Here is a 25,900-nt window from a genome sequence, read left to right on the forward strand (position 1 = left end):
ATATCATGTCACACATAGAGTAACTGTACATGTGAAACAATAAGGTGAAGTACCAACGCAGAGGGTACTGTGAACAAAGACTTGGTTGAGCTGGACAGACCCAAAATTTTTCACTACCACACATCAAAGTGGAGCCTTTCTTATACTCTCTGACGTAAGCTTTACAGGAATACTGTAATTTGGTGCCATTAGTGAGAGCTTAAAATGAAGGAAAGTGCAGACAGGCTGAATGGAAAACCTCCGTAAGTGGAACTAAATCCTTGACAAACAGATGTATGCCAGATGTTGCTGCCGCATGGCATTGCATGATGGGAAAGATGCGGTACTCTACCCACAGCAGGATCTTTGGCTAGGGTGTGTGCTTTTATAATCCAAGGAGCATTCAGTAGTGTTACAGTATGTCTTTTCCATGGAAACACAAACCATGACTGTTCCCTCTGAAAAAAAGAGTTTTAACAAAAACTGATGTCCTACAACAAACAGAAAAAAAAGTTTCCTGAATTTGGGATGTCATGGTAGCAAACTAATTCTGTGACTGAGAGGATTGTTGTTGAAGGCAAGTATAGCCACTGTCCCTAACTGCTTGGTACACATCCCCCAGCACTGGTAGAGTGTGGAAGTGTAAATCAATGTGAACGTTGATTTAACCAATGAGGCCAGGTGTTAAAGCCAAGTAAAACGTGGTCTGGTTCATTTGTGGGTTTGATTCTCTGCATGTAAATATGATGTATGTCTGGAAGACAATAAATTGCATATCCTGTGTACACATAATTATGCAATTAGTTTGGTTGGCTTTATATTTATATTAATGCAATGCATGACAATTAGAACCAGTTTATTATTTTAACATCCCCCTCCTCCCAAATAAGGCCTGGAAAATAGATGTTACTCTTGGAAATTGCAGTTCACCCATTCCCCCTCACCCCTCAATGAAGCATATAAAAATGGATGATATCCTTTCAATCGCTAAAGTCTACCTTTTTTCATGATATCTTTGAAAATCTTTTATGCTTTCGATTCATGAATAAAAGACTGAAGGCCTAGGTCACCAAATATATCAAGCGTTTATTTATTGCTTTTAGTTCCATTATGCTTTAGAGCTGTACATTAATGTGATGGCAGATAATAATGCAGGAGCGTTTTATGTCTCACACACATGCCTTAGCCCGCACAGCCTTCACTGCAATCATGTAGTCTGTGCCTACGCATGTCTTCGTTCTATGGGGAGCAGTTTCAGCTCCCCTCTCTCTATACCGGGGGAGAAGGCAGACATCAATCAGGTGGTGGGGGCATGTCCCGCCTCTATAGCTCCACCCCCTCCCATCATTCTGCTTTCTTAATTAGGACAGTAATGAGCCTAATGGGGATATGTGAGGTGCCGGGGCGGTTCTGGCTGCTCAGGCTCCGCTCTGCGGAAGATAGCTTTGATAAGGAGCACTCTGTCGGTTTGGGAATAACCGTTTAATTATCTAATAATCATATTAATGATCTCTTTTCCACCCCAGACCTCAGGCACACAGAGTTTAGAGGAGCGAGAGGCAGGCTGTGCCCTCGGCCAGGTCATTCATACGACAGGAGCAACTTAAGGTGGGCTCCTTGAACACACAACAGACGTGAAGTCTCACACATAACCCGACCTTTCAGGACACACCGAAGCAAAGTTCCTTCCCCCACAGCCGATCTCCCTTTCACTCTCATTCCCAGACTAGTGTGGCACTGCTAGCTGCTTTTAATTAAAGACGCAGTGCTACACAAACACCGTTCAAATATGTTTTTAACCAATGTCTTGCACATAAATGGATAGAAAACACACATCTTAGTCTTCATGTCAGAGGTTATATAATCAATGCAACCCGCAGATTGGTAAAGTTAATAATACTGATGATACTATTCACAGTCTTCTCCCCTAGATTTCTGATAGCTGACAGATTTAGAAGCCTCCTCCTTGCCAATCTTGTTTTCAGGTAGCCAAGTTCACATTTTAACATCTCATCTTAAGCTAACTTCAAGACTATAATAATTTCAAAACGGAGTGAACAGTAAGAAAAATGTACAAACTCGAAAAGCGATAAAACCTATGCTAAATATGTAAAGAAGCAATAAATAAGTGCAATGTATATACAAAAAGAAGACATTAATGTACAATCCCACGGTAAGAAAGCAGATGAAAAAGCAACATAAAAACAGCATCATAATTACTCAAAGCTTACAGTAAGCTTACAATAAGCACTCATAAATCAATACTTTCTAATATTTTCAAGAGTCATACAGTAGCTTGTATTTGCGTTGCTAAAACGACACTTTGCATGGCAGCAAACCTTCTCTTTAGCGTGTCCTTCACTGTAGTTTGTTTAGCTTGTCCAAAAGCAGAATGCGTACATAGATTCAAAATAGCTTTAAAGTCAAAACTACAACCAAAATATTTACTGTATAGAAAATGTACCCGCCCACATCGTATCTAGAAGCAAACTATCTAAGAAAATCTATTGTTTGTCACATTCTATCTAGAAGCAAAATACTTAAATAGTGAATTGTAGTCACTTAAATGATCACAAGCTGCTCAATGATCAAGAAATAAAGTTTCTGAACAAAGCATTTCATAAAAATAATAAAAATAAAAATTGCAGGTAATTCAACTGCACACACAGGGAGGAATTTTTCACGCTGAAGGCAACATATTTCGCATGGCTATTCTTCTGCTTGAAGCTAAATTCTTCAGTCCCTTTTTCTGAAGTCCATTCATAGATGCTGGGATGCTGAAAGCCCACTTTTATATGGCAAAAGAAGAGATTCATCATAAATACAGTATAAAACATTGAATTGCATAGCATTTGGCTTTGCTCTACCCCTCTGTTTCAAACTTAATGCAATTTTGATTGATGACAAAAATGTAGATGCCAAATCCTATGTAGTGGTGGTCAGTTCACTGAGAGAGGAAAGTACTCGGCGATGATAAAAATTCTTGCTTCATTGAATAAAATGCAACATTCTGTAAGAAATCCTGGTAGACTAATATACAGTATAAATAGCCAAGGCAAACATGGCAATAGTATTTCCATCTAGCTTTGATCATGCAACTTATGATAAAAAGGACCCTTCTCCAGAGGCTATGATTTCAGCAAGTCTCCAGTGCTTGTCATTGTTGTCTGTGGTAATCCAGATTGTTGACCAGTATGGCTGAGATTCTCGAAACGAGAGTTGGGGGGGTGGGGGTGGGGGGGCTGTGGTGGTGGGTGGCTGGGTGTTTATGTAGGCGAAACCGCTCCTTTGATCACTGGTTCCCTGTTGAGGTAAGTGGCCCAGTAGACTAGGTTGAAAGTCCCAAACAGCACCGGGAACACAATTCTGGACATTTTGTCAATTTTGCTCACGCTGTTGTAGGTCTTTTTGGGGTCCATAGCCTTCGTTTCAGCAGGCTTAAGCTGCACGGAGGAGCTGTTCGAGATGGTGGCGATGGCCGTATCCTTGTTGATATTTGGTGCGTAATTCACGCCTCCTGCCGAACAGGCATTGTTTGGCTTCTTCGACAGGGCCAGGGGGTCCTTTTTCTGCACAGAACACCAGAATTGCAATTGAGCGTCACAACAGAATGAAAGGAAAGGGCATGAACAGTCTGTCTGGTTTGGGAGACAAAAGAAACAGAACAGTTTTTTGGAGTTTATGTAAGAGGCACGGCCCTCTCGATTTAAGGGTTTAAAGGCCCTGCCTGTACATTTGTTATCTTTTTCTGAGATTAAAAAAAAATCTCAGGAGAGTTGGGGTCATAACAAGGCTGACAGTGGCTAAAATGACTTTTGAAAAAGCAGAGACGGTGCAGTGATAAGACATTTGTTGTCCGGGCTGTAAGGATAACTAAATGATGGAATGAAGATTATGTAAAATGTATCTGAGGTACAGAGAGTCCTGATACTGAAAACAGAAGTTAGTTTTAAGTGGGAAGAGGTGGGCTGGCAGGGTGCCTGGAAACAGGAAGAGCGAACTCCGCACTTTACTGGTCCTCTGTCTGTTTTAGTGGTTCGTGTGCGACTATGTTCTCAAGCATTGAATAATTTAAAACTGACCTAAAAAACAGCTAGGGATAGCACTATCAAAAAAGGCCTTGTATATCCTTTTGATTTGGTGCATGCTCGGTTGGTCCAACTAAATATTTCCAGGGGTCCTTTCTGATATAAGTTTCAATATTCTTTGTGACTTTTGATATCCAGGAACAAAAATAAATGCATTCTAACGAATAACTGTTACTAATAATTTCTCGAGAGCGTAGCTGTTGGTCCCTTTAAGAAAAGTCATATCTAAGTGTAGTGTGCTAAGGCAATGCAATAAATATGGATTTATCCCTCAGGATAGCGCTGGCCATCTGTGTTTAGTCACAGATCTGATAGCAGATAGTCCTGCTGAAAGTGATGCACACTCATTTGTTGTTGTCTAAGTGACCTTTAGTTAACTGACACAAGCAACAAATTCCCTTCACAGAGACTTTTTGTTTTGACAAGAGAGGCACAGAAACAAAGCATGAGATATTATTGGTAATGAAATCAATCAACACAGGGACAGAATTTTGTTGGCCAACAGGCTCTATCTGCATACTGGCACATGATGTACAGTATGGCCTGCAATAACTCAGCTGGTGTTTCTTTGATATAATAACTGCACATGGGAATCACAGAGCTATGTTTTTGTATATTAGTGGAAAACTTCAAAAGCTTTTTCCGGCAGAGTTGGAAAAATGATGTCTCTCTTATGTATGTTATGGTTAAGAGGGTGATTGGGTGTGATAACAATTTACAAGCATACCTTGGGAGAGTTATACTTTCTGCAGGTGTGCATACAGTCTAAAACCATCTCAAATCCATACACCAAAATAGCTCTTCACTGATTATTTACTGATGGTGAGCTAACATATACACATAAAACATGGTGTTCAGACTCTTTTACAATCCAGCTAAAGGGAAAGGTGTTTAACAGTGAGTATTTCTGCACATGCTGCCCTCATTGAGTTTTCTGAATGTTTTTGGCCTGCTAACATTTAAAAGTTGCCCATTCCTCATACAGTTATCGAGAGTGAGAATCATCTACTTCATCAACCAAGAATGAAACAAAAGGCTTCATGCTCTCTTGCTTTTGTTCATTCTTTTCATAATTTCCTGACAGTGAATCTGGGGGCAGTGTGTTGGTCTGAATGCCTTTCTCCTGTAAGATGTTGGCAGATGCTTGCATATATTTGACCGGATAGCATGTCATTCAGCTGACTTTTGCTGGTTGATTGACCCCTCCCCCTCCTTGCATTGTGGTAAAAGGTTGTGTGCACGGCATAAGCATTAGAGGCAACAGCCTGTCAGCATCATAAGCCTTTGCTGCACAAAAGGCTCAGTGATCAAAAGTGTGTGGTGACAGAAGCTTGTGGTGGTATAAGCCTGGTGGCTGAAAATGGTGATAGCAATAAATGGTGGAACACTTTGTCAAAAACATTACTCCTTTACTGGTGCTATGGTAGAAACATGGCTCTAACGATTCAGACCTTTTACAGCTGCATGCTTAAACCTATTGAATAGTGTTTTGTAAGTCAGTCTGGATATGAGTGCCTGCTAAATGAATACACAGAAGTGAATATAAAGGGTTGGTTGCTTGTTTTCTGAGGGCAGGGCATGCTTACCTTTGGCTGCTGTGCCTCCATGGCTTTCTTGCCATCCCATGCCCAGCTCCTCTTGGTGAAGTAGTTGACGGTGGCGAACTCGATCAGGGCAGAGAAGACGAAGGCGTAGCAGACAGCGATGAACCAGTCCATGGCCGTGGCGTAGGCCACCTTGGGCAAGGAGTTACGGGCGCTGATGCTGAGCGTGGTCATGGTCAGGACCGTGGTCACACCTGAAAACACACCGGGTCGTAATGGCACCATTTGTCAGGGTCAGAGGGGGAACTGTACTAGGAGGCTGTAAAACCATTTCTCTATGAAACCCTGTCACTCAGCTGCATTAGGGGCTAAATTCCAAATGCCCGGTGTGAATTGATTGTAATGATCTGGCAGGATTAGCAATGTGTTTCTGTTAATCTCCTTCGTTCAATCCTGAATTCCATTTTAACAAGCATATCGATTTTGATTGACGCATAAAGTACAAGATAAATTGAAAAGGGAAAAGAAGCTGGCTCAAGGGATAGGTGTGGATCTTCCCTCTTTCAGACAGGTGAATTTGCCAACATCTACCGCAGAGTGAAAACCCACCTCTTCAGGCTACATCTCAGCTGTCCTACATAATCACAATCTAAACACTTCCTTTTCTTTGGCGTCACTTCAAGGTATTTTGCAAATTCTTGTGGAAATATATTTTATCGCTGTTGTGTTAATGAGAACACTAGTAATTACAACAATGTGTGATGGATTAACACGTGTTCATGAGTAGGTTGTCTTGTTCTGTAGATATTGTTTTTCTCATGACTCTCATGACATGATTAGAGTGACTTTATGTGCCCTGACTTTGTAAGTCAGTTGGGAAAAGAGCATCTGCCAAGTGACAAAAACATAAATATCTCTGTGTTTGTTTCATACTGACCGAAGACTGTTCTGGCCGGCACAGATTCTCGGTTCAGCCAGAAGGACACCTGTGACAGGATCACAGTCATGAAGCAGGGCATGTAGGTCTGGATCACAAAGTAGCCAATCTTCCTCTTCAGGTAGAAGTGCGCCATCATCACTGTGTACTGACCTACGGGTGGAGGTGAGACAGGCAGGCCATGGAGGTTAGAGAGGCCCCGGGGGAGCACACAAACCATGTTTGGGTAGAGGACTGACTGTGACAGCATAACCAGTTTTCCAGAGCTTTCTTTTTTACTGTCCATCAGGCACTTCTTGGGCTGGGATTAGAAACAGTTTGGCCAACAGCAGACCATATCAGTCACGTTACACTGACTTTGACCTATGTATTAAATGTGTTAACACAGGTCTCCTTTCAACACATTAATCATCACCTCTACTATCACCAACACCTATTTAAGATAATATTTATTGCAGCACTTGGCAGCAGTGCAGTGTAGTGGTAAGATGCAGGACTCAACACTAGGGTGCCAGGGTCCTACTTGTTGTACCCTTGAGCAAGGTGCATAACTTGAATAACTTTGGAAAATATCCAGCAATGCAAATGGATAATGTGTATCCTCAGTGAATGAACAGATATGGACTGTGATTGTAACTAGAATGTTAAAGTTTGGCTGAATACTTAATCTGCATGCTAGAGAACTGTTCATTAAATCTGTGGAGCATACAACAGTTACACTAGTGTAATGGCTACAAAAGTATAACCAAACATTCATGCACAACAATGTTCCATGCAACATGGCCATAGTTACAGTAAGTAATGTTAAGCCTCTGGCAGATTAACACCACATAGCATGCAGTAGTGCAGTCTCTCACTCAGCAGTTCATGTTACATTATTATGTGACATTGCACTCCATGACCTATCATATTTCTGTATACAATATCTCATCAGTGTACATAGCAATATTTCAGTGCACCAGGGAAACAAGTAAAGTTCAGGATTGCACACGCTGAATGTATTCATTCAAAGAAAAACAGTTGAGATGTGGCTGGTGCTATTGCAAGAACCTATGAGTAACAGCTGATGGTTTTTGTTGCAGATGGACTTTGTTTGCTGAAACAATCGGCCTGAATGAGAAGGTATGCATCTAGGCAGCATAACATTAGCAAACTAGATGGCATAAAACTCAGTGACTCTGCCAACTAGTCAAGAGAAAACTAGAAAAGCCTTTAGTTATTATGCTCACATTTACTGATGGCATCAGTTGGACAGCACTACATACAGTTTCCTGGCTTTGTGTTATATTTTCAAGCTTTGGGTTTGTGAACATATGCATGCAAGCACTGTGGATAGTTGGATAGGATAGCTGAAGACCTACATTACTTAAGAGCTACAATTATTTTTAACTGTTAAATGTCACGTTTTAAACTCAGCAACAATAATTACACCATCATTTCAAAATTAGAAAAGACAGATTGCATTGTTTTTTTTTTTTGCTAGCTATGCATTACTTATTCAATAATAATAGTTTACATAGCCAGACAAGCATTAAACAAGTGTAATGTACTGTATCAATTGCTATAATTATGCAAAAATGGAACAGAAAGAAAAGCTTTGTAGTTCCATAAATAGCTGGATGATCTGGCTAAATATCTGGTGAATAATAATACCTAAATGCCCTGTATTACGGAAATTAATTTTTTCTTTGAAATAATTTAGGTAATATCTTTGTACCAGCTACTATTCCAAATGCCTTATCAAGCAAGGACAACACCTGTCAGACCAGCTGTTTCAAACTGTTCAGGCCTTGGTTGACTGATTTCATATTTAAAATGCCAGCTAACAACAATAATTGTCAATAACGTTATATATCTATCAAAACGCATTGAAAACACAGAACTAAAATTCCAAGGAAACTGTACAGAACCGTACAAGAAGTATATTTTCATTCCAATAATGAGACAAAGTGCAAATATTGCCTCAGGGAATAAATAGTGCAGAATAAATAACAATGAGTTAACCAGCAATTTCTGCTCTTTTCTTTCACAAATGACTATAGAAATAAAGATTCCAGATCAAACACACATGCCCCATAGTCAGTGAGGTGGCTGCCACAGACGAGTTAAATCATTACCGTAAAATAAGAGAAACGGGAAATAAAAACATTATATCCTGTTAACCAACTGAAGATTGCATTTGAAGCTTTAAAAAAATCCTTTCTAGTTCCCCCCACTGCCGAGTCCGCTAAACTACGGGAAAATCCACTGATGGCTGCTGCTTTCTCCCGGCAAAATCGGATTTTTGTGTCTCACTAATCCCCCGCCGCAATCTGCATCCTGCAGTCAGTGCTCCGCGACGTGCCGTCCTGCCCTCTCCTTCTGGCCAGACTCATCCAGGGACAAACAGGCTCCAGCAAGGGGGGGAAAAAAACAAGGCCAATTAAAAGCCGGGGACTGATGAATCTGGTGGAGACGGGCTGGCAGGGTCCGGTGTGAAGTTTGTGATTCTGCACACGGAAGGCTGGACAGGCACCATGCCCTCTCCCAGCGGATTCCTCCTCTCCTCCTCGCACCCCAATGACTAGCGCTCAACGTCCCTGCTCCGCCGGGGGAAGACCAGAGGGAGCCTGGGTTCTGGATTTCCCGCCCGTTCATGCATGGAGCCAGATGGGAATCGGAGAGGAGTGAAAATGTACATTTGGTGGATTGCACTGCTAGGGCTTTGGAGTGCTTACGGGGAACTTCCATTCATTGCAGAGAACAACGCAGCCATGATGGTGAACTGGTGAGTACGGCAGGTGCTTTCTTATCTGAATAGTTGTACACACTCCTCTGTACGTTCAGGGGGTCAGGGGAGTGCTGACTTATCCAGTTTGGCGGGAATAAGAAAGACAATCAAACATTAAAATAAGTGAGGCAGCACAAATCACGCTTGTCTCTGGGTCTAATTACGGCAGCCTGTTAACCGGAGGGCAAAGATTATGATGAGATGAGAGTTTATCCGTTGTTTGAATCATTCCTGGGCAGATTTTGGGAGGTGGGCAACATTTCCAGAGAGATCAGAGTCCCTCCAGTCCCTCAGCCCCCTCCCACACACCGTGTGCCTGGGTAAGCACTTTCCCTTCAGTGCTGTGTGTTTGGTTACATCAGGCAAATTAGCAACGGTAACTGACGGCAGGGTCCCGCCAGGAGCCACGCGCTAATCTATTTCTGACACGGCAAAGAGGGTTTACACCTCAGATTAGGGCCGCTAATTAAGCCTTAGCCCGTTCTGACTTCCAGCGGAAGTTAATGCCAAAGAAGGGGACGGCTGACCGAAGGGGCCTGCCCAGGGCATCGGACGTCCTGATATAACCAACTGTTGCATTCTCAGATGTAGAAGCGCAGACCTTGTGGTAAGGAGGAAACAGACAGCACTCATCCCGGCACGAGTCACACACAGATTGTGCCACAGGACAACCCTGCTGGCTGGGCAGAATCTTAAAAGTCTCAGTCTTAGTGTTTGTATATAAGATTATGCTGAAGTCATCTGACTCTTGATCACTTGTCACGTTCCTACCAGCGGCTGAACAACATTGGTAGGCACAAAATCGACACCTTCAATAACCTTCCCAGTGGCAGTGATGAAAATGTATTACTTCTTTACATAAGAGAATTAAGCAGATGTCTTTCAGTTCCATGTGTTGGGGCCACTCCGACCAATCCCGTCGCAGTGGCGTCATACTCTAAATGCACAACCGATGGGACTGGCTGCTGGGATTAACTGTAGGTTCCCAGTGAGCCACGGGCCGATCACAGATGAGTGTTTTTTTTTTTTTTTACCCCCACCGCTTCCAGAGACAGCAGGCACTGTGTGGGATGTGCTGCTCTCAAATCCTGGAGATTTGATTATTGTTTCTATCCAGCTTAAACCGAACACGGTTTCTTCTGTGTCCGGCTTTCAGGGCCTCACCACAATAAACCTGGGCTGGATCCCTGAGGACGTATGTGTTGGTCAAACTATGAGGGCGACAGAAGGGTAACTGCAGACATGAACAGAGTCTCATCTGTGCATTTTGGGCGAAACACAGGGGTGCGCCGGGCATACCTCGGCTGGTGTAGATGTCCTCCGTTCCCGCCGTTTGCCCGATCAGGTGGTACTGGTTGAGTCGCGACCCGTCCTCCGCCACCACCACAGACTTGGCTGCTCCCATCGTCCATGTGTATATCACCTCCGAAACAGGATAGGCATCTGAGGAACAGAAAGGGGAGTCATAAGCATTCTTTTACAATGAGGTAAAACGGGTACTTTTTACAAGCGAGGCAAAAAGGAGGCATCACTGCTTTTCTATAGGGATCCATCCTCACTCCATTCACATTTAACTTTTATCATTATTATATTTATGCATTTGGTATCATCTCTGCTCTTACCCTTGCCTTTTTGCATCGACTTCTTGTAAGTTGCTTTGGATATGACAGTCTGCTCAATGGCAAAATGAAAATGTATATTAAATGTATCTAATTATGTGCTTTTGAGATATCGTGATCCACTGCATGTTGTGTGGATTGAATTTTTGTATTGTTTATTTACACGGCTGCATTGTTACTCAGGCAGGTCAGGTTAAGTAACCGGGCCAAGGGCGCAACAGCAGTGGCCCTCTCTGGACCGGGAAGACTGTGGTCACCATCCCAGGTCCTGACCCACCCCTCCACACCATGAGTGGTGTCAGTATTATGAATGCTGCTCATCAGATCTGTGTCCACAGAAAGTTAAGTTAAGAGCTGCTGAAAGTGAACTTAATCATCCAAGGAAATCAAGCCTTACTAGGTCAGATCATTAAAGACCTGGCTGTAATAAAAGGATTGCTAATGGTGAGAAATGGCGGCACTGGGACTCATACATCTTGAATAATGACAGTGTGAAAGTGATTTGTGTGGCCATTACTTTAAAAACCATGCTGCATATAGCACACAATTGTCCAATGATCGTTTTCTCAAATGAAAAATCACCCAAGAGTTGCATGATTGCAGTGAGACTGAGGATACAGCTTTGCCGTATGCAATTAGCAAGGAAAATGCAAGTGTTGCATTTGTTCATGAGGCTCAAAGACCCCATAAGAAGTTGAAGATGGTCTCCTTTTTAACTACAGTAGTGTCATGTGGTCAGACAGAAAATGACCAGGTTATGCGATTATATCCCAGGCTACTTCAGAAGCAGAGTGGGGAAAGGACTGAAGGGGATTTATCACTTGGAAGACAATGACCTGAATAGTTAAACACAACCATCTCCTCCTTCTCTGTCTCTGCCTCTTTTTCTCTGCTCCCTTCCTCTGTCTTTCTGTCTTTCTGTATGTGGGCCTCACGCTACCCTAAATCACTTATTCCACAACATTCAATCACTCAGAGAATCATTAATCCCAGAATGCTATGCAACACCCATCCTCACTACATTGATCACAGCACTCTTGCAACACCCACCTGTACCGCATTAATCCTACCAAGCTATGCAACACACACCCTCAGCACAATTAAGGCTGTCTCCAGATATCCAGCAAGCCAGATTACTCCAGAATGCGCGCACACACACACACACACAAGCAAACAAACAAATCTGCTGTATGATATCCTGATTTGGGGTTGGAATCCCATCCACCATCAATCAGAAGGAACAAATCTGATGTTTTACAGTGGGTGTTTCTCTCTTCAGGAAAAAAAAGAAATGTTGATTTTGCTCAAACTGTGCTAGGCCGGGTGTCTTTTTAAAATTGGGATTGACAGGTGGGTCCAATCTTAGATTTGCAATGCTGTGACTCCTGCCCGGTGCAAATGAGGAACAAATCAAAGCTGGTGGTGAACACAGATACGAGGCTTTATGCATTGCAAACACCGCTTCCATGAATAATTATCTACAGTAACAGCTTGTAGGCATGACAGATAGCCCCTGCATCTGCCGCAGCACAAACAGGTCCCTAAAGTGTTACCAGTGACTGACTACTGCGTGTGCATCTGTTATGTAAATACAGTATATGCACACTCCTTTTATTAAAAATAAATGTGCAGACTCAGAGCCAGAGAACGCAGCTGGCCTGCATGTCTCAAAATAAGCTCGTAGATCCAGTGCCTGAGCAGGCTGTGTGGAAACCTATCACTGGGACCGGCTGAATCCTGACGGGATGAGGAAGGACAGGAACACCACAGCAGAACTACACTAAATGCGCTGGACTGTATTTAAATATAGCCTCCGGCAAAGCCTCGCAGATGTTTCATTGAGCTGCGTTTGAGCCTTCGATTGATCAAAATCTATTGATCAAAAATCACGCTCGCTCGCTTTCTATGTTCGGTCTCGGCACGTATGGTAAAAAGTGTGAGCAAGTAGTTTTGACACCCTTTCTTGATACTTTTATTTTTATGATGGTGTCAAGTGCCTCTTATCTCTGAGAGCTGGAGAGGGAAAGAACAGAAGGTTCAACATCTAGGAATGGTGATAACAGTGTGCGCCTGGGATTTAAGAGCAAAACTGAGCAATTAAGAAACACTGTAGACAAGAGAGAAAAAAGTTTGTTGGACAAATCTGCATAAGAGTTGGTGCATTTTAATTCCTTATCTAATCACTCTAATCATTTGGGAGCAGAGCCCAACAGTAGATGTAAAAAGGAGAATTAATGCCACTGGTTCCTCCATACTGATGAGTATGCCGCATCTCCATAGCTGCTGTGTGCTAACCTGTATGACAGTTTTCATGAATGACAACAACACCTTTTAAAAGGGACTAATTACACATTTTTTGTCAGATGTCGGTCCAATGCCAGATAATATGATTTCCCTTACCATTACACTACACTACTGCTCCTCACCACTGAACCACACTGCTACCCTGCTCCTTACATCCCTAAATACCTAATAGAGAACATCCATGATTACTAATATTTAGCTATATGACTTGGGACGGACCAAGTATAAGAATCTAACTCACTCACAGCAACTAACATGCAAGATAAGCAAGTAGAAATAATTACAGCTTGCCAGCAAGAAAGCTAGATATACTACTGTCCTACTATCTGAAGAGAAGAAACTTTATTACAAGCAAAGTGTCACTATTATCTGCATGTCACTGGCTTAGATGCTGTAACTGAAGTTTATAAAATGCAAGAGAGTCATTACAGACCATCTTTTTTACTGACATAGCTAATTTTCTATTGCTATTTGCTAACTTGTGTCATGCACACATGTTTATCAACTTATTAGTACTTTTAATGTTAACTAGATACATTTTCTAGTGTGGATAAGCCTTAAATGCTATAATATAGCTGTGCATCAGCTGGTTTGATTGATGATCTGACCTGGCTAGGCACATTTTTCTCTATGTGATTGTTGTTGATCAGGTCAAATATGAAAAGTGATGTCACAGACCTTATCATCTCTGCAATCATTCTAAGTTCACTCATTTCACAATTTTCATTGTTTCATTGTCGTCACTGCCATAGTACAGAGTGATGCAGCCTGCCTCTATAAAGTCATGTGCCCAGACACATCCATCTGGAACAGGTGCTCTTAGTGATAGGGGTTGGGTAAACTCTTAAAAAAATCTTAGATCTATTGACAGGGGCAGAGAGTAACAGGAGTGGAAAGAACCATGCTGTTATCGTTTTTTCCCTCCACTCTCTCTGCTTACATTTCACCCGAGGTGTTCGATTGTCCCCTCAATCATATACACCCCAAGGAAAAACAGCAAAGGGTACATTCTTATTTTTTCCTTTTTTTCAAGCATACGTATGTGTATGGCTATTGCCACATGTATGGTAAGGTTTTGAGGTTTAACTGTTTTTTTTTTTCAATGAAAACTTATTTCAAAACAAACCACATGATGGAATTTAGCCTTTGTGATTGGTCCATGCCTGGTGATCCTATCACAAACCAGCAACAGCTCGATCCTGAGTTTCTAATTTGTGAAACCTAAAAATTTCCAGACCTAAAGCAAGAATTCAAAACTACATATCTGTCTGCTGGGCAGGCTCATAGTGAGATGAACTGTGAACCATTTTACATTTGAGACAGTGTGGCAGAGACCATAACAACTGTGAAGATATTATACTTAGTCATAATTGTCAATTATTGTCATACAGACAATACATACTTTGCTGTCTCAGCTAATTTATTATCGTTCCCTTAAAAACTGACATGAAGTCAATGTGAGAGTATTATAGTGTAATAATTGCAAAAGTAGCCACATGAATAATGGAGTTTACACAGATAACTCTAACCACTTAGCCTGACATCTGTCCTGCTGACCCTGTTGGTATTAGGCAGCCATCTAGCTGAATTTAGATATACTAAAACTACATCTCTAGTACACCATTGACCATATGGTTGTGGAAGCTCTAGTGGTCCAACAAGCAAATCCATATATCAAAGGGATAGTCCCATTCTCAATCACATGCATTCCTTTTCTGTTGACATCACCCCATTTGCCAACAAAGCACGAACTGACAACTCTTACTTCTCTCTGCCTTTCCATCTAATCTCAGCTGTCCTTCATGATATTTCAGTTCAAAGCTGTATGGTTGGGCCTCATCCTCTAATAAATTTGGCTTGAATTCTAACTGTTCCTCAAGCAGGGCCACAACTGTTAGATATGGTCTTCATTTATCAGACCCTAGTGAATAAGGCACAGCTTGATTTGAGGACAGTTTGAACAGTGGGAAAACCGTGGTCTCATTTAATATCATCGGTGGGGAGCTGAGATGTGGGCTACGCATGCTGTGCTGAGGGACTTGCAGGAGCTAATAGTGTGGCTAAAGGGACTGCTGTGTGTTAGAGCTGAAATTATAAGAAATGGTAGCACCCAAAAAAAAAACTAACTGGCTCAACTGATCCAAGGCAACTGGCAAAACATGCCATGGGTTCACTTTGACCATCAAGGTGCTCACGTGTTGCAGGGACTCTAGAATCAAGTGTCTATTCATTTCTTAAACAGAGAAAGAGGGACAATGTCACAATCTGATGTCAGAGTGGGCGAAATATGAATGAAAGGGAGAGACCTCTGGCCCTAAGATGGTTTGGTTCTATGCACCCAGATCCTCACTAAATGGTGTGGCATAATGAGTTGAAAATACATTTGTTTTGATGGTTTAGCATGGCATTAACAAGAATATCTCAATTTAAAAAAGGAAATAGATGCCGAACCCTCTTCCAGATGAGTGACAAGCGGAATTGTCCTAGCTTTGATCCACTCTGAACATCCGAACATGCACAGTATAATTCCACAATAATAGAGGGTCTTTCTTATCTCGATGTAATTGGGGCAGGTTGATCTGTTAAAGCACAGTGCAGTCAATCTGGAGAAAAGAGCCCTCTTTCAACAAATGAAAGGATTGAGAAAATAGCAGGCCTTTGTGCTAAATAAGGGCTGTGCTAGTAGCAGGCCTAATTGGATCGCATTTAGAAGGTGTCAGAAGGCTCTACCCACACAGAAAGGGTATTTGTATCCAGGTCAAGGGTCACCTGTAAATAGAGGTCAACCCAAACAGTAACCAGTGAGGTTATCCATACAGTGGAATGACCCCCTTTGCAGGAAGCCCCCCCTCCTCCATGATTTGTGTGTAATTACATAGTTTTCACCCATTTGCTTTCTAAGAGAGAGGGAAGAGGGGTACAGTGGCTGGACAGGGGGTGGAGGGCACCAGACCCAGACACCGAGGTTCACCCATCCCGGGACTCCGGAAGCGCCCAGAGCTCTAAGCTGCTCAACAAGCTTTGCCTTAAGCAGAGGTCCCAAAGCTCAGAGCAACAGGACTAGATTGAATACGTATTTGCTGCACAGTCTTTGCCGGAACCTCTGATTAAAGTTGACAGACGGGCCACCTCTGACCTTACCGAGGTCCCCGGTTTGGTGTCCCGCCGCAGCGGGGGAGGGGTGGGGTTGGGTGGGTAACCATGAGACACGGAGCGACTTGAATCACGAGGCAGTTCCTGGGACTGGCCCTTTTTAATCACTGTTTCTCCATGCAGGAATCATTCTGATCTGCAGCTTAATGCCTACTTCCTCATGGCGGAGAGGAAGATCCTGTGTGCAGTTTAATGCCAGAGATGGTAGGGGGTGGGGGGAGGGGGTGGGATTTCCCTGGCTCTGCATGTATTATCCCTGGAAATATCCGTTCCATTTACATTCCTGTGTGTGTGTGTGTGTGTGTGTGGTGGGAGGGGGTAATGTTTACTGTGACATACAAACAGAGGAGACAGAAAGACTGGCTGTTGCATTATTTCTGATGTCACAATCGTGCATCTAAAAATGGAAAGGACATCCTCGTCAGTACACACGGGCAGGGCCAGATTCCAACAGTATCAAACAGAATGGGGCCATTTCTGTGAGTTACATATTCAGCGGCAGGTTACACACACCGCATTGTCATTCCATTATTTATTTGCTTTACAGACAGTCCTTTCAGGCATTCGGTAGCCAGCATATTACTTGTTATCCATTTCTAAACAGCTGCATATGTAAGCATGTAAGTTATTTACTGCATGTACCACGCTCAAGGCCATGACAGTGATGGCTACCTAAGCCTCAGACTTGAAACCTTCTTTTAAGTTACTGTACTTCACCAGTAGGCCACCATCCCCAGGATGATAATGGAATGTTTAATTCTGACCTTGCTTATGTGGCCTCATGTAGGCATTTGGCTTGAATTCACACAGCTTACCCCCACCACAACCCCTTACACACACACACACACACACACACACACGCACGCGCGCACACACACACACACACCGTAATTGCCTCACAAATTTCAAATCAAATTCACATGTTCACATACGTTCCTGACCATACTTGAATTCTGTGAAGAGTTCATACGCTTTCTCTGACTGGTCGAGTACATCAGAACATCAGAGTAGGGAACTGGCAGGAGCTGTGGTCAATTCCATTTCACTCCAGTCAATTCACCAAATGTAGTGAAGTTCAACTCAAATTGAAAATCAGCTTTCATTTTCTGTCAATTTTTCAATTCATGAATTGAACCTTATTTCATTCCCTGAATTGACTGAACTGAAATGCAGTTGACCCTAACTCTACTGGCTGGTCATTTATCTTTACACTAGGTCCTGCAAAGAGCAAACTAGGACTGAGAAATGAAAATAAAGCAACAATTCTTAATTGGCATTCAAAACTGCTATGTAAGGGGTATGGGTTTACTCTGAAAACCACAATGAAGATTCATTTCCAAGTAGGTTTTTTTTTTTTAAATCCAATTCCTCAGTAACTTGAAATTAGCAAATACCCAGATGGCAATGATAATGACTGGAACTCACTGGTACAGCAATTGAATGGGAATGTGGTCTGAGGCACCTTTTTCCTCTCTCATTAAGACAGCAATCCCAGCACAAAGGACTCTGTATTTTGAAAACAATATGCAAAATAACATCAATATTACTGAATCCCGAGGTCTCGGTTTTGCATGTTGTAGACCACATATCTATATATAAATATTCAAATGTATGGTGCCCAAGAAGTCACATTTAATATTGCTTTAACAAAATGTCACTGTCCTTTTGACAGAATTTAGATGAACTCTAATACATTACAAACAATACACATATACTGGTGAATATTAAATATGGTGCAATGTTTCTACCTTCAAGATCCATCTGGATGCAGCATTTGTGGGGTATATATTTTAAAGGCCCCCAGCCTGGGTATTGGACATACACTGGCTATAACAAGCCATTCCCTCATTAGATCATGTGACGTCCACAATGTGTATGCAGTATGGAATGAACTATTACAGAAATAACAGACTGGAGTGCTTTTGCTCTGAATGGTGTTGCTGATGGTAGGCTATAGAAAATGCAATGGCTTGATATACCCTGCTATCCTTAAACCAGAGAGCCCTTATAATCAACCTCTCTCTGGGCATCTAATAAGCACTGGGTGAACACTCAGCTCTTGCAATAAAAGGCCTGCATTGCATTATGGTCTATACCACACATTTTTACAACAACACCCAAGAGGGGAGATATTTTTATGAGTTCACTCTGCGGTTCTTCATATAATCCCAAATGCACAGCAATACAAACCTAATATAGACCAAGACTCCAAACATCATACATAAAAGACAGAAAATACAAGAACAAGGCACTACTATGACAACGTATACACTCAATGATCCTTGAAATTCATATAATCCCAAACGCACAGCAATGCAGACCTAATATAGACTAAGTCTCCAAACATACCATATTGAAGGCAGAAAACACAGGTACAAGACAGTGCTGTATTTACCTGAGATTCTTCAGTTATTCTTCAGCTATGAGTAGCTGAAGGATCAGTACCAGCACAACAGCTATACTGCAGTTAAACATTCCCTTAAGATTATCAGATTGTACACAGAAAGACTTAAATAATCACACAGAAATTACAATTAGGACTCTCATTCACCAAGTAACAGAGTGCATGGAAAAGCACATTAATCTTTTTTTCCAGCAAAAGAATTTATCAGCTCTGCTTTCTTTTAATATTTCTAAGGAGGCACTCTAATCCTGGGAAAAATAATATTTTTTACTTTTCTGTTTTAATTAGAAACACTTTAGGTGAGAAGATAATTGTGGTTCATTATTCTGTTTTTTCATTCTGTTAAAAAAATATTTAAAATAATAAGGATAAAAAAAGTAAACTGAAATTTCAGCCTGTTAACCATCTCAGTAAAAGTACGGATGGCAGAAAATATAGTTTTTATCTTGAGAGAAAAAAAAAAAACACAGACACACACACACACACACACACACGTATGTGCACATGCACCCTGCATTACCCTATTATATTCCAGTGGTGGTTTTATTATCCTTACTTTCCCCATTATCCCTACTCAAAGGAAATCCTTTTAACCCTATACTCACCAAATTGTCCCCTTGGTGCCTCTGTTCCAAATTGGCATTTGAAACTTCATTTGAAATAAGCTATGTCAACACTAAAATGGAATATATTCAACTGAGGAAACCAGCACAAAATGGGTGATCAAAGAAAAAACTGTCCAGCAGAGGCCAAAAGTGATCAAATTATGCCCTGCCCTAGTTACAGACTGTGGGATTTGTAAAATAGGGCTATTTGAATTCCCCTTTAAGATGGCCATCAACACCTACAACATGATTAAGAATAGGATGAATGACTTCCCACTCATGTATGCTTTTTTAGACTGTCCAAAAAGCCTGTTTTAAAGGGCTTTTATAATTAATGGCCTTAATTATGCAGTGAAGTTCTAAAAACAATTTGGAACATATTTTTAGATAATAGCTCAAAATTCCCTACACATCATGTTTGATAAATGCCTATTCATAAAATTAACACAACAAAAAACATTTCCTGACATATCATTAAATATGTAGTTGAAAAATATGTACCAAATGGTGGTGCGAAAATAATAATACAACAGAAGTATTAAAATATAGTTCCAGTAAATCACCCATACACTACTTTAATAAAGCTCTTTGGCTTTCAACCCTTTTCCCACTTCTCTGCAAAAATCTGGTAATTTTAGAATGATTGAGGGAAAGAATGTGCATAAAATTGTTTATAATCGAAGTGATAATTACATGTAATCGGATGCAATAATTAAAATTTCATCATGCACAAACTATGCATTATTATGGACATTTGACATCATCTTAAATGGGATGGAATCAAATGAAGTTTCAGATCATGCAGTGAATGCGAGCCTCTCTTGTAATGGCTCTCGCTGTGAATACACATGCATGAAGCACCCTCCTGGCTTCCCATCCTTCCATCACACAGAAGGAAGGAGGGCCTGCAGGCCCTTTGTTCTCCTTCTTCCGAGCTTAAACCAGTTTTAACTCTGGTTAGGTCTTCAGGCACCTGTGTTAACTCCACCACCCGTGAGCCTTTCCTTTTCAGCTCGTCCTGAAAGTTCATCCCTCTTAACACTGGGATTAGAGCAGCTGGTGCTCCTTGAGCTCTCCACAGAACTCCTTCCACGTTCGTGCAGCTCAAACCAGCAAAATAAATAAATAAATAAAATTGCATTAAGTTCTGAGATGGGCCATGGGCCTTCACCATACAAGCTCACACGTGGGTCAGTGAAAATGTGCACTGTGCGTTGGCATACTTAAATTGTAAATCCAACAAAGTCTGAGCAACAGACACGACTTCACTCTGTCATCATTAATTCTGAGGGTTTGTATCTTAGACAATCTCAGCCACTGAGTGTCAGAGGTCTGTATCCCATAAACAAGTTCTAAAACATATCTTCTCAACAGCAGTCTGTGATGTCACATCCCTATAAGAACCCTGGGAGTGTGATTCACAGCCAATCAGGGACATGATTAAATCACAACAAATCGGGGAAATGAGCTTGATTAAACACAATGCCCAAATGGCGTCATCAACAGCTAGGAGCTCTTTAACTGTCAGTGAATTGCTAACTTGCTTACAGCTGCTAACAGAGGGCTAGCCCCAAAGAGTGGCTTCTGTTAGTGCACACAGTACACATAGGGCAACCCCCTGCACTTGAATTATGAGGAGATAAGGCAAAAACAAGTTCCTCGGTGTCTTTCCCAAATTTTGCTTTACCAGCATTTTTCTATTTCGGGCACCAGCCAGCAGGGGGCCTTGGCCTGTGGTGTACTTTATCCCTTTCAGGAAACTGCCGCTGCATTCTGATGACACAAAGCTTTTCTGTCGTGCTGATTCATCCTGAGCGGTGTGGAACGTGCGCAGCCGAGCTGAAAGCACTGGCTGCTTTGCGCTGCCTGCCGGCGCTGTTCGGGCCGAGCCGCGCTCAGGCCTGGGTAACGCGAGCCCCGTCCCGACATTAACACTAAAGCAAAAGCAGAACAAACAAAGCCAGAGGAGAGAGAATATTTACCCCACGCCAAGGCGTGCCAGAGAGGGCCTGCGTGAAATAAGCTCCTCTTCAGCGAGCAGACGGACCGCGCCCTCCCCGCAGTGAGCCGTCAGGGCCCGCTTCGCTGGCGAGCAGGGTGCATAAACAAGGGTTTGGGAAGCTGTGAGCCTCACTCCTTTTAGAAATACCCTATGGGCTGTCTCCTGCTTTAGTGTTTTTCTTTGCAGCTATTCATCATGAATCCCATCTGTAAGAACCATGGATGAAAGTATAAATAAACGGGAATAAAATATTTAGATCAGCCAAAACAGGCTAGTCTGGGCACCCTGAAGCTAACTGAGTTGCCAGGCAGAACAGACACTTGCCTTAAGAGGACAGTGTTATCATGGACCATACAAGGGGGATGAGACCCTCGTGAGGGGAGGATCATGACACCCATGTCTAAATGGCTGAATGTCAAGATTCTGCTGCAGGGAATCAAAAACCACAAAACATATTTTGATAACCTACATGGCATTAATGTAAAAGTACAGACTTGCTCCATCGATTTGAGAGGGACCGTCTCAACAGAGCAACAGAACCTGTACCAGCTTGCGAATGTGAAGTCATCGTTCACACAGTGGCCGGCGGGGTTTTGAAAAGGGGCAGTGAGTCATTCCGTGGTGCTGGTCAGCTACAGGGGCCAGATACACATGCACTGTCTGCTCACGGCCTGTTCATGCCAGGCACGTGCGCTCGGGGCCTGTGGCTCCACAGCGCTACTGCAAAGCAGACATGATTTATTTATTTCCTCTCAATTCCTGGGAAGAGGAAGGCCAGACCTGCTATGCTGGAGGTCTGCGGAGCAAGTCAGTAGGACGGACAGACAGAAATGGACCTGACCACATTGTGCGAAATGGGGGGAGGGTTGGAGGTGGAGAAAGAGAGAGAGAGAGAACAGAGAATGAGAGGGACTGTCAGGGGTAGACCAGGATCACCCAACCACTCCTGTTGAAGGAAACTTGAGACTCTTCAGTTTTATACAGATGTATCTATCTGTCTATCTCTCTGTCTTTCTCTCTGCCTTGTGCTGACAGTTGCTCTGGATGAGAGAGCCTGCTAAGTGTATGTAATGTATCAATATAATGTAAAGAAATATAATGTCTCTGTGTAGCTAGACAGTCAGATACACAGAGGCCAACAGCCAAATACACAGACAGATGATAGTATAGGTAAGCATACACTCACAGCAGCAGAGGATTAGAAACAAAATCTGGCAGCCTTCATGAGGGGTGGGCGGAAGAGGAGGGGGGTGAGCAAACCACTCCTAGGCTGTGCTGTGTCAACCTCTTTCATCTTTTACCTGTGCTTTTAAGGGCTAAAATCGGACATGTCCGTAATCCTAAAGTGGACAAGCATGAGAGGAGATCCTCTGCTGTGTGATTTGCTGTCTCGGGAAAGCTCTGCGAAATCTCGCAAGAACGAGACAAAGCCTGGCTCAGTCCAGGGAGTGCAGGAACGGCCAATGGCCAGGCTCCAGCAGCTAAATAGGATTTAGACACAGCGTGCACCCTCCTGAAGACAGTCTGTTAAAGACTGCTGCCCCCCCCCCCCCCCCCCCCCCCCAACACACACACACACACACACACACACACACACACACACACACACACACGCACACACACACAAACACAAACACAAACACAAACACACACGCACACACTCTATCCCACTGCGCAAGGAATACAAAAGACCTGCATAATATAAAAGAGGAATATAACCTCTATGAGGTACAGTAACTAAGCAACCCAGAGCTGGAGAGCTGATTTAACTGTGTGCTGTAAGGCTGGGAAGGGAAGGTAGGAGAGTAAATAAGTGCCTATGGGGAGCTAAAGGCTTGCTGTGGGCAGTAGCCAGGAAGCCAGTCTCGTAAGTACACAGGATTAAAGATAACGAAAGTACAGGTACAAAAAAATTTGTAATGGGGCAGGCAGATTCTGCAGCACAAGCAACACATTAAAGGAGCTCTCTCTGCGACATCCTTTCAGCGACCTACATCTCTTACTCCCAGACTCAATTTTCCCATTGTATTCACAGAGGAGACCCCATGAAATTCATACAGCGCTCACAAACAGCTGACTGATGCTCAATAACCGAGGCGAAAGCATGTCATTTGATTATTTTTCTGTGGAAGTTGTGAAGAGAAGACATGATGGTATGACACACAACAGGAAATGCGCTTATATACACACTTACAGAGGTTACTGGTAACTGAGGTACTGGTAACAACGCAGGTAGTGTGAGCACATTTGATGCCATGTGGTGGACACAAAGACTTGAAAAAAAATAAATAAAATACGACACAGGTATAATCTGGAATAGGGAGAAAAATGAGGGAGAGAGAGGGGGGGGGGGGGGGGGGGCAGATACAGAAAGCAGAGAGTTAGAAAGAGGGAGAGAAGGAGCACAGTTTTTAAAAGGAAATTCTGGGGCTCCCAAGTGGCTCAGTCAGTAAAAGCACTTGTTCTGAGTGTAGACTGAATGCTATGGCCTGGGTTCGAACCTGACCGTGTCACTAGCCAACAGTGACCGGGAGCTCACAGGCGGAACACATTGGCTACGTCGGTAGGGGCTTCAGTCCCATTAGCAGCAGCGACTGCTGGTCAATCGGGCACCTTGTGGCCCGCAGTGTGAAAAGAAGCAGCAGCTGACATCACATGTCTCGGAGGAGGGCATGTGCTTGTCCACGCTCTCCTGGATTGACAGTGGGGGGTGTGCAATGGGACCAAGCATCGATGATGACCAGTTGGACATTCCAGAATTCGGGGAATTGGCCAAACCAAATTGGGGAGAAATGGAAAATGGAGGTGGGATACAAATTCTATAAAAAGAACACAAAATTCCAAATAATTTGTGAAAAGCTGAAAAACCCTGTAATCATGCACTTTGTACAGCCAGAACCTGCTATGTGTAGGAGAGCTGAAGTGAATAGTTCGTCTGAGTCCTGTGTAAAGCCTGTGGGGTAGCGGGTAGCAGGTAGCCGAGCGGAGTGACCAGTTACGTCACTCCCTGAGACCTGGTTAACTAGCGTTGTTACCAACAGGCAACTGGCAACGATGCTGGCCGTAAGGGGTCAGCAGTGAGCAGTGAGAACCCAGGTTCGAAACTCGCTCACTCACTGACCCACGCAATATACACCCATTACATATGCAAGCCAAATAGTACTGAGGAGTTGAAAGGTTTTCAACAGCATAATTAATGCCTGAGTGCTGGCCTTCATTTCTTGAGTAAGAGTGAGAATGGCTTTCTTCCGAATCAATGTAGACCTGACTGTATTTACATCCTACACACCCCAATAAACAACGTAATAAAAGAGAGAAGGGGTAAAGGAAAAATGTCTACCATGATAATAGAGGAAAAATATTTGCTTGCTTTCTAGAGTTTATAAAGCCATTTCATCCAATTTAGCTTGAAGGTCTATTTCTTAAACATCTTCAAAGTCGTGAAGCGGGTAAAGTATATTACATCATAAAAATGATGTGCTCACAGAATAAATGCAGTGTAAAAGAACACGTTTTTTCACTCAAGGGCACCGGAGAGATAGAGGGCTGCAGCCTGATTCCAGCACTGTTCAACATCTACGTCAACAAATTGGCTGTGATGTTGGAGCAGCGTGCAGCCCCTGCATTCACTTTGCATGACATTGAAGTCAAAGTCAAATGCAGATGGCCTGGGCCTACTGTGGCCTAGAGCAGAGGGGCTTCATCAGAGCGTGACTCTGTTAGAGCAGTACTGTCTGACATGGGCCCTGACGGTAGACATGAATAGGACCAGAGCAATATTCCAGAAAAAAATCCAGATTTCAGGTAAATGGATATCATTTTAATCTGGACAACATTAGCCTAGAGAACACCTTCACCTATACATACCTGGGTCTGACTATCAGTGCCTAAGTGAAGTTTGACCCAGCAGTGAATTAAGGAAAAGGCACACAGTACTTTTTATACTGTATAGAAGAAGCAAAACCACAAATTAAAATTTGACAAAAATTTTCCAAACTGTCTTTCAGTTGGTTTCTGCTCATAGCAGAAAGGTATCAGGATCACAAAAACTGGATACAGATCCCACCGAAACCCTGCATGTAGAAGTCAAAAAAATTACAAAACAATTCTCAAATAATGCACGCAAGGCTGAATTACATCTTTTTTTTTCAGTGGGTGTTAACATTCAGAAAAGAGCGCTACAATTCTGGACTCACTCTGAATACAGTGATCAAAACTAACCCCACCATAATGCCCTGCAATACCAAGAGTAGAAGCCTGAAAAGAGCTCCCTAAATCAGCTGGTCCTGAAGCTCACTGAGCAGACCGACACAATTAGCCATCTTCAGCACGGCACTGGAAGAACAAGTGCGGTTAGCATAAATTCTAAAACATTTCCAACACTCCTATCTCAAATGTTGGCATAGACACTCTAAATCACAAAACAGAATAGAGAGCTGTTAAGACCCTAAAAAGAGATGTCTGACCACTGTCAAAATAGAGGCAGATCTTTAAA

The 25,900-nt window shown here is 42.7% G+C and overlaps 1 protein-coding gene across 2 annotated transcripts in view; it reads right to left on the reverse strand.

Moving 5' to 3' along the window:
* Positions 1 to 1,087: 1,087 nt before the first annotated feature.
* LOC118789570 (gamma-aminobutyric acid receptor subunit alpha-5-like) overlaps positions 1,088 to 25,900 on the reverse strand; it is a 38,035-nt gene continuing 13,222 nt past the window's right edge. For both annotated transcript variants that reach the window (XM_036546050.1, XM_036546051.1), the window contains 4 exons: positions 10,618 to 10,761; positions 6,549 to 6,701; positions 5,654 to 5,865; positions 1,088 to 3,548 (listed from right to left, as the gene is read on the reverse strand). In XM_036546050.1, the coding sequence (XP_036401943.1) occupies positions 3,246 to 3,548; positions 5,654 to 5,865; positions 6,549 to 6,701; positions 10,618 to 10,761 (812 nt within the window). In that variant the 3' untranslated portion in view covers positions 1,088 to 3,245. The remainder of the gene's footprint in view (positions 3,549 to 5,653; positions 5,866 to 6,548; positions 6,702 to 10,617; positions 10,762 to 25,900) is intronic.

Source organism: Megalops cyprinoides, chromosome 14, assembly GCF_013368585.1.
Source record: "Megalops cyprinoides isolate fMegCyp1 chromosome 14, fMegCyp1.pri, whole genome shotgun sequence".
Lineage (NCBI taxonomy): Eukaryota > Metazoa > Chordata > Actinopteri > Elopiformes > Megalopidae > Megalops > Megalops cyprinoides.